The following is a 12,955-nucleotide window of genomic DNA, read 5'->3' on the forward strand; positions in this document are numbered from 1 at the left end:
ATATTTAATAAATTTTTTAAACTAAAAATAGCCAAAATGAGAAAAATTTTAATAACTTTTAAAAAAAACCGTACACTCTATATTGATCCATATAATGTAATAACGCATTTTATTTTCACAATGCCTAAATGGCAGTTAGTCTTTGAACTATATACCTGTTCTAGCTTCTCGCTTGTAGACGAGATCACAGCGCAATCGCATTCTTATGGATAAAAATCGAACAAAAACGTATCATCTATATTGGTCCATGTGATGTAATAACGCATTAATTTTCGCAATGCCTAAATGGCAATTGTGTTTTTAAACTCTATCCTTAATACTTGTTCTAGCTTCTTGTTTGTCCGATTTTATCCTATAAATCCTTCATTATTAAAAAACTAAATTTGTCTAGGAACAAATAAATAAGTATAGTAAAATATAATTAAACATTCAAAGAACAAGTAGTAGCAGCATTTTTACATATCATATCGATTTCCCCTCATAAAATGCTTTTACAAAGCTAGCATATTCCGTTGGTGAAAACGGAGCTATATGTGTTTCATGAAAGTATAAACCTGAAGGCCCATTATCCGGCAACAAAGCAGCCAATACTGGACCTTTAGCACCTTCTTCCACTGTAATAGCTCCAGTTTGAAATGTCATATCTGTGATAACATATCCTGGATGCACACAATTCACAAGAATATTCTCATACTTTCTTGCCGTTAGCCTTGTGTAAGCGTTAATAGCAGCTTTTGAAACTTTGTAAGCAGAGACTGTTAGTGGCCATCCATTCTCTTGCAATTTACCAGCCTTAAAATCGCTCAAAAACCATTGGATTATCTCGTCTATTCTCTCTTCAGTTAAGTGTTCAATATCTTGCAACTCTTCTATCAACTTTTCATTATGAAACCACTAAAATAACAAGAAAATAATAGTAGCTTTTGTTTATTATATGCAATATCTGATTTTTATATACATAAATGAGTTGATTACTTACGAATAAGTGTCCATAGCCAGAGGTGACATTCACAATTCTTGGGGATTTGGATAGTTGGAGAAGAGGGATAAGCGATTCAGTAACGGCTTTGGTCCCGTAGTAATTTATCTTTATACACTTTTCTCCTAATTCATAAGGCTCTTCGATAATGTTGGTTAAAAGATGTGCCTTCTCATCAGAGACTTGTAACTAATCCAATAACACATTACTTAGCACCTTATAAGTTGACTTACAAGTTACAAGTACCATATTCAAATTATTGAGAATTTTACAGTGTAATTTTATTTTTATTTTTTTAAATTATTAGCGTATGAAAAAATTTATGATCGTTTACAATCCACAAAAGTTGGATAAAGATAATGGGACAAAATTGTAAGTATTTATTTAAATACTAACAAGAGTTCGTGGATAATTGTGCTTAAACTATTAACCACATGCATTAAGCGTCGTACAATTAGCATTATAATATATAATATAGTATAGATATACACACTGGTTGATTGATTTCTGTAGCTGGCACCCTAGGCTGACCGAGTTGGTTGGGTGACGATTAGCACGGCTAAGTTGGATGGTTTTAACCGCTTTTTAAATTTAAAGTTGTTAGTTTGTTTTTAAACAATGGTTCATACATTTTATACTTACGCATAAATTTAATCTACATATACTATTTTGTGACAAATATAACTTATACTCTACTTTACACAAATAATTATATAGTAATTATTTGCCCAATTTTAAACCTGAAACAGTCCACAACTCATTTGTCAATTTGATTCTATGAAGTTTAATTTTTATGGTTATTTTTTTAATCAACAAATTATACTTGGTTTTGGCCTTTTCTAGCATAAATTTTAATATATATATATATATGAATCATATGATATTCCAAAAGTCCAAAACATGTCAAGTCATGCCATGGACAATAAAGATGGACCCACCAAAAATAACTATAGATCAGACGTGTCACGTGGTGGATCCCACGCCATACAACCTCTAAACCATCCGTGAGGGGTATATGATAAGCACACGGATAGAAAATATATGAACATAAATCGTGATGCTCTAAACAAATATTAACAGTTTAAGAGTGACTGTTTTGTAAAATTTGTTAGACGTTAGTCAAGTGATGAGATAGAAACAATTAATCGAAATTAATAGAGAGTAATTGAAATTATTGAATTGGAATTTATATGTAGTTCTTCAAATATAAATGCATATATACCAAATTTTGGTGGGGTTGATAAGGTAATTAGGGTGTAGAATAAGAGATCAAGCGTTTAATCTCTACATTTAGCTGTCCAAAGAAAATTATACATGAAGTTTTCAATTTCGATCAATTTTAATCAAATAACAATTAATCGGTGACTAGTTGGTGGAATACCAGCTAACGATTAATCTGTGTCCGGACACGATTTTTATAATCATACCAATAGTTATATATTTGATAATATCTTTAATAATATGATTATTTTTTAAATTACTATAGCTAGCATGATTAATATAACATATAAATAAATACTTACAAACCCTCCTCCAGCTACAAACTCTTTTTCATGTATGATAATTCCAGATTCTGCTGCATTATTAACCTGTAAAAAATTTAACTCTACTCAATTAAAGTGACCTGTTAACTTTAGAATTATTAATGTAAAATGGGAGAACAAAGAAAAAATAATGACGTATGCAGAAAATATATAAGTGTTGATCTGAAACTATTTACTGAACTCACTAGGGGATCAAATGCTCTTACAAATGGCCTTATGCTGGTAGGGGTGAGTAAGAAACTGATAAAAACGTAAATGAAACAAAAACCGATTATTTGGTTTTATATTCTGTAAAATCGAAACTTACGGTTTGGTTTGGTTTTGCATGTATTAAAAACCCAAAAAATTGAACCGAACCGATCAACCAAATTTATAGATTATCATGTTTATTTTTATATTAAGTAGTTTATAAAAATTTAATACAAACGTAACTCAAATATTTTAGCCCAAGTATATAATATGCAATTAGTTATTAACTAAAAAATTATTTAGGCCCAAATTTTTGTTTTGAGTCACTTTTTTTTCCCTCAAAATTGTCAAGCTCAAATGGCAAAACCGAAAAAATCGAAACCGAACCCAGAATGGAAACCGAGTAAACGGAAACCGAATGGTTTGAAAATATTCATAAACTCAAGTTTCGGTTTTAACTCAAAACCGGCCTAAATTAAATCGTGCACACCCTCTAACATTAGACCAAAATCTATAATATGATGCTAACCAAGATATCTAGCTTCCCAAAGCGTGTTTGGACAAATTCGGCCAAACTCGTGATACTAGATGGATCGGTGATGTCTAGTTGATGAAAATCAACGTAAGAAACGCCAGAATCTTTGAGTTTTTTCACAGCTTCTTCCCCACGACTTTGATTTCTGGATGTTAATATGACCTCAATTCCTTTTGAGGCAAGTTGACGACATATTTCAAGTCCAGTCCCTCTGTTTCCTCCCGTTACAATTGCATATCTGAAATTTTTTGAAACAGACATGTAAATGTAATTCAAAGAAGTTTATAAAGATTTTAAATATTTATGCAACAAAAACATTTTATATGTGTACCTTTGCTCCGCCATTGAACAATGTGAAGAAGAAGAAGAAGAAGAAGAAGAAGAAGAAGATTCTCCTGGTTAATATAGCATTAAAATACATCAATTTTCTCTTTAATATGCTTCCATGTGGTTGTTACTATATTTTTTTTTTCATTTTTGATAGAGATATGTTTGCATGTGGCCGGCTACATTTTTTTTCGTTTTTGTTAAATACTTTTGCATGTAATTGTTATATTTTTTTTATTAAGTACTAGGCTAGGTATATGTATAAAACACGAAGTGAATATATGATAAAAATGTTAAATAAATTAAAGGAAAAAATCGTTTATAAATTAAATTTGAGGTTGTAACTTGCTTGATGACCTGTCGAGAAGAAAAAAAAACAATAAGGCAACACCATGAAAAATCTAAACCGTAGCTATCTCCTCCTAACATTAACGGATTAACCTGAGTTCTTAATTCCAAGGATACATATAAAATAACAACGTATTATGTATATTATATTATATTATATTATATTATACTATAGTTTAAAATCGGATTGTCGGTGTAAATGCCTTTTTACAAATTTTATTTGACTTTTCTGTGTCTAAAATATGTTTTCCTTTAGATATGTTCATTTTACTAATTTTCGGGTTAATGTGGTTTTGGTTGCGTAACAACTTTAACTGATATCAACCAAATTCGTATCGACTAGATGTGTGGGTGTTTGCCATTGGCATCAATATGCCACGTAGGATTTTGGTGTGGGTCGCATGTTCGTTCATTCATCTGTTATTTTCAGTAAGCTTTCAAGGTTTTAAATAAAATGGTGACAAGCATAAATCAATGGAAAATATCATATGACTATATGAGCTATGTATCAATGCTTTGATGCTAACTAATGAATGTGTTTGGGAAAAAACAGTTGTGAATATAATTTTTCTTTTATATTATATTTATATTTATATATATATGGTAGTTGTATAATAAATGAGATATTGAAAGTATTAAATTACTTGTTATAAAACTTGAAAGTAGTAGTTCATAGGTCTCTTGTTCATTGATATCTATGAAACGTCTCCACATTAAAAAGACCCGATAAATCCTTTTGAACCACAAAGTGTATTCAAAATGTCAGTTTGAACAAACGTGACATGAACTTTCATGCGTGTTTTTTCCTTATGTGTTAAATTGGTGTTTGTTGAGTTTTGACTTTTATGTACTTTCTATCTATATTTATATTTGCCACTTTTGACCATGCGTAGTGATAAGGCTCAGCATACTACTGGGGCGATAACATGCCCAAAAGTGGCCAATAATAGAGTGTACACCGCCCACAGCGACAAAGGGGCGAGGGGGCGGCGATGAATTCTTGTCACCCTTCTTCCTTTGTTTTATTATTATTATAATTGTTTGTGTGTAATACACACGCATATATATGTGTGTGCTACAACACTATTACACTTTTAAAACAAAAACTCATACTTTGTTGACTGTGCGCCAAATGGCGCAAGTCACACCAATTTGTAGCTCATCCAATACACATAGCCTGGGGGATGGGGGAGTGTGTTACATGACGCGCAATTAGCAAGAATATGGATTATATTTTAGAGATGTAGTGGTATGGGAGAGGTGTAACAATTTAAGTGGTTTATACAAATAAAAAAATAATAAAATTAAGAAGGCCCCCGCCATGTCAGCCATTTCAACAGAGAAATATTTCTCAATCGCCTCACTTCTTGATCCACTTCTCCGAGGGTGGGGGGCTCCTAATCTCCCTACCATTCTCATTCTCATCCACTACGGACAGTCGGAAATAAAGATGCATGAAGGTTCTCGCTTTATCCTGTGGATAAGAATTAGACTTTTCTTCGTTTGAATTTTTTTGTTATTAGTTACAATCAATGTTGCAAAAATCCGGACTAGGCACCGATTAATCCTAATTAATCGCTAGTCCCCACTTCACTGATTAATTTTGGGCTAGTCGGCCAATTAATCGGTTAACGGTCAAATTCGGCAAAAATCGACGATTTTCGACGAGATTCTGACCAAAATCAGTGGTATCCGGCGAGATTCCAACCCAATTCAACTATTTTCGGCGAGATTGCAGTAAAAACTAACAGTTTCCAGCGAGATTCCAGCCAAATTTTTGGCCAAAATATATTTGTGTATGCATAAAACTGAAAATTACATATTAAAATGTCTGTGTATGTATAAAACTGAAAAATATACATTAAAGTCCGATCCGATTAATCCCGATTAATCTCGACTAATCTCGATTAATCGTTAGTCCCCACCCGACCACCGACTAACAATTTTTGCAACACCGGTTACAATGATGTATATTAAAAATATTCCACACCATAAATAAAACTATATTTCACTACTAGAAAAAAAAAAAACCTTTAATGACACGCAATGCGTGTCATTAAAGGGTACATATGACACGCAAATGTGTGTCGTTGATAGACCATTCATAAATTGATGCATCTGCGTGTCATGTATTATGACACGCACTAATGACATACATTTGTGACACGCATTTATGACAGAAATACATGACAAGCATTATGCGTGTCATCGTATAGCTTTTTTAATTAATTTTTTTTTGCATAATTAATAGATTTTACATTAATCACACAAATATAGTAGCAAAACTATCCATTTCATTTCATAATTTAAATAAAAATATTACAGATGTTCCCAAGATAACAAAAATACTAGTTAATAATCAATACTAATCACTACTGGAAAATAAACCGTGCCGCATAACTCGACCATTCTTCTTTAACTACATCAAAATCCGCCTTCGTGTATTCATATTTGCCTCCCCTAGCCTAAGTACAAAATAAAACAACGAAAATGTTATAAAAGTTGGTCGGGTGAAAACGAATTGACTCTAAAATGTTACATAAAAATGTCAACATCCTTGGTGTTTTTTTTACAATTTTTACAAAAAAAAAAATGCTAACCTTGAGCTTTGTCTCATGAACTGCAAGACAATTGGAATGAGGCTTTGTAACAATATCAACTTATCATAACTTTGATCTTAGCAACATTGATCGTCTTCTTCTTTTCTGAAGCAAAACCTTTCAAAAGATTGTTATCAGGTAAACCTCAAGCTTTACTAGTCTACTTGTTATTCCCCAAATATGGCTCTGCCACAATCATTGTTATACAATGGAGCACCATAAGTTCCACTTATAGGCATCTGTCAGCATTATAATAAACAAGAAAACTTTAGTTCAGGTAGGGATGAACAATAATCAAACCGCTAACTAAAACCCGACGAAACCAAACCAAAATTAACCGAAAACGAATTAACCGAATACCGGTTACACTTTATTTTTTTGTACCCTTGGATCATTATATTAAGTTTAAAATTTTATCCAAGTTTGGTTTGGGTTATTAACCAAACCGAAATATGATTGACAAAAAAAATAGCAATAACCTGTCATCATAACATTTTATTAAGTTATGATGATTCAATAAATAGCATTTAAAGATTGTTATTCTTATAATCGTACGTTTTGCTATAACATTAAAATTATATAAAAAAAAGTGGATAAGAAATGATTCAGGGTTGGCCTGGCACACATCAAAAATACCTTCTTTCACCCATTTACCCATGCAACCAACATTAAAAGATTGTTTCAATATTGCTAAGAATCATGTTCGCACTTTTAAAAACATATTTTAAAGGTAGATAACACTAAAAAACATCAAAAAGTGGGGAAAAAAAGAGTGAATGCTAGCCTGGCCAGATCACCCAGCAACCTGCAAGGCTGCAACATAAACACCTAATTTGATCCATTTACTAACCCACCCCTTTTTTCATGTCAACATTAGAAGATTATTGGGATTGAAAATAATGATTCAGACCTGTTTGGCTACAAAGTCAATGATATAGACTCAGAAGCTTTGGCTCCCAGTGTCATCATTACAAATGTCACTTGAACCTCTTCTATTCCTCATCATGCACTCTGTTTAATACACAAATATAAACAGAAAACCAATATATAACTCCAAGTTATTATTATTGTGTGATGACATTATCGTCATCTATTTTGTCCGAAAGAACATGTTTTGATTTCTAATTGGCATATTTCAAAATACTTTCAAGAATATATGCCATAAACAAATTTGCTAAACCGGTCTGCACTACAATCCTTCAAATTCATTCATATTATTCAATATCAAAGAACACATATTTAGATTTACTACATAAAACGGGCCAACCCATGAACCTGGTGGGCTGACTTGAACCTGAGCCGCTTAGTTAGAAGGATTCGCATGTTCGAACCAAAACTGGCCCGAACCCATTTATACCAAACTCAAACCCATTTAATTCGTGTTAGGTTATTGTCGGGATTTGGGATAATCATGTGTTTCTATAACCTGCATTTTGGGATAAGCATGTAGCAAGCATACACCACTCAACAATAAAAGACCAATATCCAAGTATCCCTCCTCAACTATCAAAACCTTGACATTTTACACGCTCAAACCCTAATATTCCTTATTATTAAGCATAATTTATATACACGGTGCTACATATCTTTACAAAACATGTACCACGCATATTCATCTATTACAACATTATCAAATAACCAGACAAGATTTTAATGTACCACAATCCATGTACAAAAGCAGCCGTAAAAGATCTCTAATGCTATCAAAAGAACACTTTAGCAGTCATACCTACATGATCTAGTCAAATTAGTCCAATTTCCTTTAATAACTATCACAAATTTCAAAAATAATAATAAGAATAAGAATTATTAACAGTCAATTTAACCATAGACGATTATGAAACCAACAATTAACTGTCGAACAAGGCAAAACTAAAGGCATATACCTCATAGTAGAGGAATTTCTACAAATTCAAATAAGCAAACCCTAGCCGATTGAACCCTAAGATGGTAGTGTGCTGAAAACGAAATTGTTGGACTTAAGGTGTAGCATCGTGGGACTGATGGAGAATGCCCAACCCTAGATTGCGTTCAATTGTGAGAAAATTGGTAGAAGATCGTGGGCTGATAGTTGAATAGGTACTGATAATTGGGCGCTCTTTTGAGATAAATATTGGGGGGTGTTCAAATTTTTTATTTGGATCTCAAGATGACATTCATATATGACGTGCAAGTTTAGTTTTTTAATTTTTGACACAAGTCTAATGACGTACAAAAATAAGTGTCATAAATTTTTAAACTTTTAAAAATTATGACTCCTTTTTAGCGACACACGCGTTTGCGTGTCATAAATCACTGCGTGTCATGATGCGCATGTCATTAAAGGCATTTTTTCTACTAGTGTTTTTTGCTATAATTGTAAATAGTTAAAAGGGGTCAAATCTTGTAAACTTTGACACAAATAGGGTGATCGTCAATCCATTTAGCCACAAAGTTGAGGCCAATCTACAAAGTTAACTTCAATAGTAACTTGGTTATTAGGAATAACAAGATTTAAGAGGTTTCTTTCTTCACTAAAACTACTCGGTGTGCGGCTTTCGCCCTATTCAAACAGAAAATGATTCGTTTCCTTTTGATCCTTTTTTTGTTTCTCATTTTACTCGTTTATCCTTTCATTATATTTTCCCACTAGTGGACCGGTTTCAACGTGCATTGCTAGCTTTTAAACAAGCAAGCAAGACTCAAAGATAATAATTCATACAAATTTTGAAACTAAAAGTGGCCAAATATAACCTTAATAGTTATAAATAAATCCAAATAAATGGTTTATTATTTGGATTGCATAGCTCTCATTTGTTTTTCTTACACGGGCAATAAAAACTGCGGTATGGTCTATCCAAGTCGCACTTGAGATTGTTGCTAATTAAGATGATTAAATGGAATACGAACCGAGCTTAATTATGCTTTTATTTTTCATGCTTTGTACTAACTTATTTGTCTTCAACATAACATAACATAAGAGTGTGATATATAGTAAAAGTAGAAACAACGTTGTTACATATCGACATCAATGTTTCCCTTCCAAAAATGCTTTCATGAAGCTAGCATACTCCGTTGATGAAGACGGAGCTATTTCTGTTTCATGGAAGAATACACCAGAAGGCCCGTCATCCGGCAATAAAGCAGCCATTACTGGACCTTTAGCACCTTCTTCTGCTGTCATAGCTCCAGTTTGATATGTCATATCTGTTATAATATACCCAGGGTGCACACAGTTCACAAGAATGCTCTCGTACTTTCGTGCCATCAACCTTGTGTAAGCATTGATAGCTGCTTTAGAAACTTTGTAAGCAGATACCGTTAGTGGCCATCCATTCTCCTGCAACCTACCAGCCTTAAAATCACTCAAAAACCATTGGATTATCTCATCTATCCTCTCTTCTGTTAAATTGTCAATATCTTCCAACTCCTCTTTCAACTTTTCGTTGTGAAACCACTGAACAAACATGAGATAATACAGGATATTGTTAACTATATTCAAACTCGATTCATTTTTATATGTCATTAGTTAATTACTTACATATAAGTGTCCATAGGCAGAGCTAACATTCACAATTCTCGGGGATTTGGATCGTTGGAGTAGAGGGATAAGCGATTCGGTAACGGATTTGGTCGCGTAGTAATTTGTCTTCAAACACTTTTCCCCCAATTCATAAGGTTCATCCATAATGTTAGTTAAAAGATGTGCCTTCTCGTCGACGACTTGTAACTAATCCAACAACACATAACTAAGGTCATGTTGGTTAAATTTACAAGAATTAAGGTGATATATACTATTATACAAGTGTTAAAGTCTTGTTTTGACCCATATTAACCATAAATTCTATAAATAGCAACCAAAATCAACCGAGTTCTTGTGTTGGTCAGACTGATCAAAACGGTTCAAACAAGATTAAATCATTGATTTATTGCAGTAGATATACTTATTTTGTCCTGCAATAATCACAAAAACTTCTTTTATTATGGATCTACTACCAAAAATTCAATGCGTAATTTCAGCATTCAATGTGTATTCCTGAATAATCTCATTTTTCAATTATTGAATCATTTCATTTTACCAAGTTCAATGTTAGCGAGATTTGTGCAACTTATTAATGTCTCAAACGTGTCACGAACACATGGACGAAAAAGCAAGTCGCACGATGAATCAAACAAATAAGGTCTTGTTCAACTATTTCTTAATTTACAGAAATTAAATGATTAATAACTTTGTAGAAAGAAGTACTTACAAACGCTCCACCATCTCTGAATTTTTCTTCGTCAAGTATGACAATTCCAAGTTCCGCTGCATTATTGACCTATAGGCAAGTTTTTAGATCATCTAGGATTAAAACGATATGCTGATATGGTACAAATAGTAGAAGGGCTAAAATGCAATAGTCAAATCGTTAGTGACATGAATATGTTGCACTTATTGTAGCATCGATGTTTTGATTGGGTTTCGTTCTTTAAATTCTCTCTCTAAAATCTACACGTAACAGATGCCTAAAACTTACTTAATAACTTTTGATTTGAAAGTATTTACGAAGCTCGTATAGAACCAAATAAAAGGTTCGAAGGATCAAACGTTCTTGCAAATGACCGTTTGTTCGTTTATTCCAAATTTTATACCAATATCTATTATAAAATGCTCTAAAAGTCAAGATATATTTGCTTACCAAGATATCTAGCTTCCTAAAGTGTGTTAGGACAAATTTGGCTAAAGACGCGATACTAGATGGATCACTGATGTCTAGTTGGTGGAAAACAACATCAGAAAGGCCAGATTCATTGAGTTTCTTTACAGCTTCTTCTCCACGACTTTGATTTCTAGACGTTAATATGACCTTAACTCCATTTGAAGCGAGTTGACGACATATTTCGAGTCCGATTCCTCTGTTTCCTCCAGTGACAATTGCACATCTGGATTTTTAAGAAAAAGTATTAAAAAACATGTATGAAACTATGATACACATTTGATAGTGATGGATGATTATGTACGTTTGCTCCTCCATTGGCAAATAGGAAGTAGATATTGAGATATTGAGAAGTAAGCAAACTCTCCTTTTAATAGCAAATTAAAATTAAAATATAATATAATATGTGTTTTTGTTGTAACGTTTAAAACCACTACCACCACAATACCAATTTTAACGTTTTGTATGTGTTAGATACGTACCAAACACATTCATTTCATTTTCTTAAGTGACACCACTACATACTGGATATTTTTGTCAACTAAGGTAGATATAATAAAAAAAAGTCAACAAACTTTTATTTTTCTCTTAAATGTCATTTAACAACTTTTCACACAATAAAAAACCAAAATATCTTATGTTTTTTCTCAAAAGTCTATTAGGATGTTATAGTTATATATGTATGATTGAATGAATAATGAAAACAATATTGACAAATTAGTTATAATAGCGATAAAATTTTTAACGAATTTAAATTTACACAAACCACTTTGTAAGTTTTTTGTTTTTTTTTTAGATTATATTTTGAGTTATGTCGTTCACACTAACCTATTTTTTATTATAATAAAGTTTTTTAAATATATTTTTCTAACGTAACAATTAGGTATTGCTTCGTTTCTGGTAGTATAATGCTTTTACTCAAATGGATTAACCATTGATGAAATGAAGCTATTTTTATTTCATTAAAGAATACACCAGAAGGCCCATTATCTCGCATCAATGCAGCTATTACCGGACCTTTAGCACTTCTTCCACTGTAATAAATCTAGTATAAGATGTCATGTCTGTTTTGACATACCCTGGACGTACGCAGTTCATAAGAATATTCGCATGCTGGCGATGAATGATGTACCTATCTTCCTCCATTGGTGGATAAGAAGTACAACTTGGGATGTAAAGCAAGCAGCCTCTCCTTTATATGTGATTAAAATTATAATTTTTTGTTTTTATTAATTTATGTTTTCATGTGTCCATTGCACATGAAACCTCTCTTCTTTTACATTTTTCTAGAGAATGGTTTAAATAAAAATGAATAGTTTTATAGAAAGTGTAGGAATCCTTAAAATATGACATACCATGACTAAAATAAAACACATCATGTAAATAAGATACTATAGAGCTTTTCAGCACACTTCATACCTAAACCATCAACTACCTTAATCCAGTGACCCAAAACCATTCCCACATTTCAAGTAAACTATGTATTCTTACAACACCTCTACCCTATTATATATAATTTACTATTATTAAACCAAGTTACATATATGTGTAATAAGAAATAATTTTTTACATATGTAATCATAAAACTATATATAGTAAATGACAAAAAATAACCTTTAAATAAGATTAAATATATAAAACTAACTACTACAGTACTATACAGGTGCTGTTAAACGTACCCTCTATACCATTTTTAATGAATATACACCCCCTGAACTTATTAGATCAATTATTATTACTCTGTTAACTCTTAATAT

At 32.1% G+C, this 12,955-nt stretch overlaps 2 protein-coding genes across 3 annotated transcripts; both read right to left on the minus strand.

The window, feature by feature from the left end:
- Positions 1 to 317: 317 nt before the first annotated feature.
- LOC143636746 (short-chain dehydrogenase/reductase 1-like) lies at positions 318 to 3,600 on the minus strand. Of its 2 annotated transcripts, XM_077104263.1 has the most exons (5): positions 3,579 to 3,600; positions 3,242 to 3,485; positions 2,503 to 2,568; positions 980 to 1,168; positions 324 to 894 (listed from the first exon to the last, which is right to left on the minus strand). In XM_077104263.1, the coding sequence occupies exons 1-5, from the start codon at positions 3,590 to 3,592 to the stop codon at positions 463 to 465; spliced, it is 945 nt and encodes a 314-aa protein (XP_076960378.1). In that variant the 5' UTR covers positions 3,593 to 3,600; the 3' UTR covers positions 324 to 462. The 2 variants fall into 2 exon arrangements, with proteins under 2 accessions (XP_076960379.1, XP_076960378.1); XM_077104264.1 differs by lacking the exon at positions 980 to 1,168 and having other exon boundaries at positions 318 to 894.
- A 5,698-nt stretch (positions 3,601 to 9,298) lies between these two features.
- Positions 9,299 to 11,701, minus strand: LOC143636747 (short-chain dehydrogenase/reductase 1-like). Its single transcript, XM_077104265.1, has 5 exons — positions 11,503 to 11,701; positions 11,181 to 11,424; positions 10,752 to 10,820; positions 10,043 to 10,231; positions 9,299 to 9,958 (listed from the first exon to the last, which is right to left on the minus strand). The coding sequence occupies exons 1-5, from the start codon at positions 11,514 to 11,516 to the stop codon at positions 9,530 to 9,532; spliced, it is 945 nt and encodes a 314-aa protein (XP_076960380.1). The 5' UTR covers positions 11,517 to 11,701; the 3' UTR covers positions 9,299 to 9,529.
- Between the last annotated feature and the right edge of the window lie 1,254 nt (positions 11,702 to 12,955).

This window comes from Bidens hawaiensis, unplaced genomic scaffold (assembly GCF_021521415.1).
Source record: "Bidens hawaiensis isolate Kalapana, Puna unplaced genomic scaffold, B.hawaiensis_p1.1 tig00008041_1, whole genome shotgun sequence".
Classification (NCBI taxonomy): Eukaryota; Viridiplantae; Streptophyta; class Magnoliopsida; order Asterales; family Asteraceae; genus Bidens; species Bidens hawaiensis.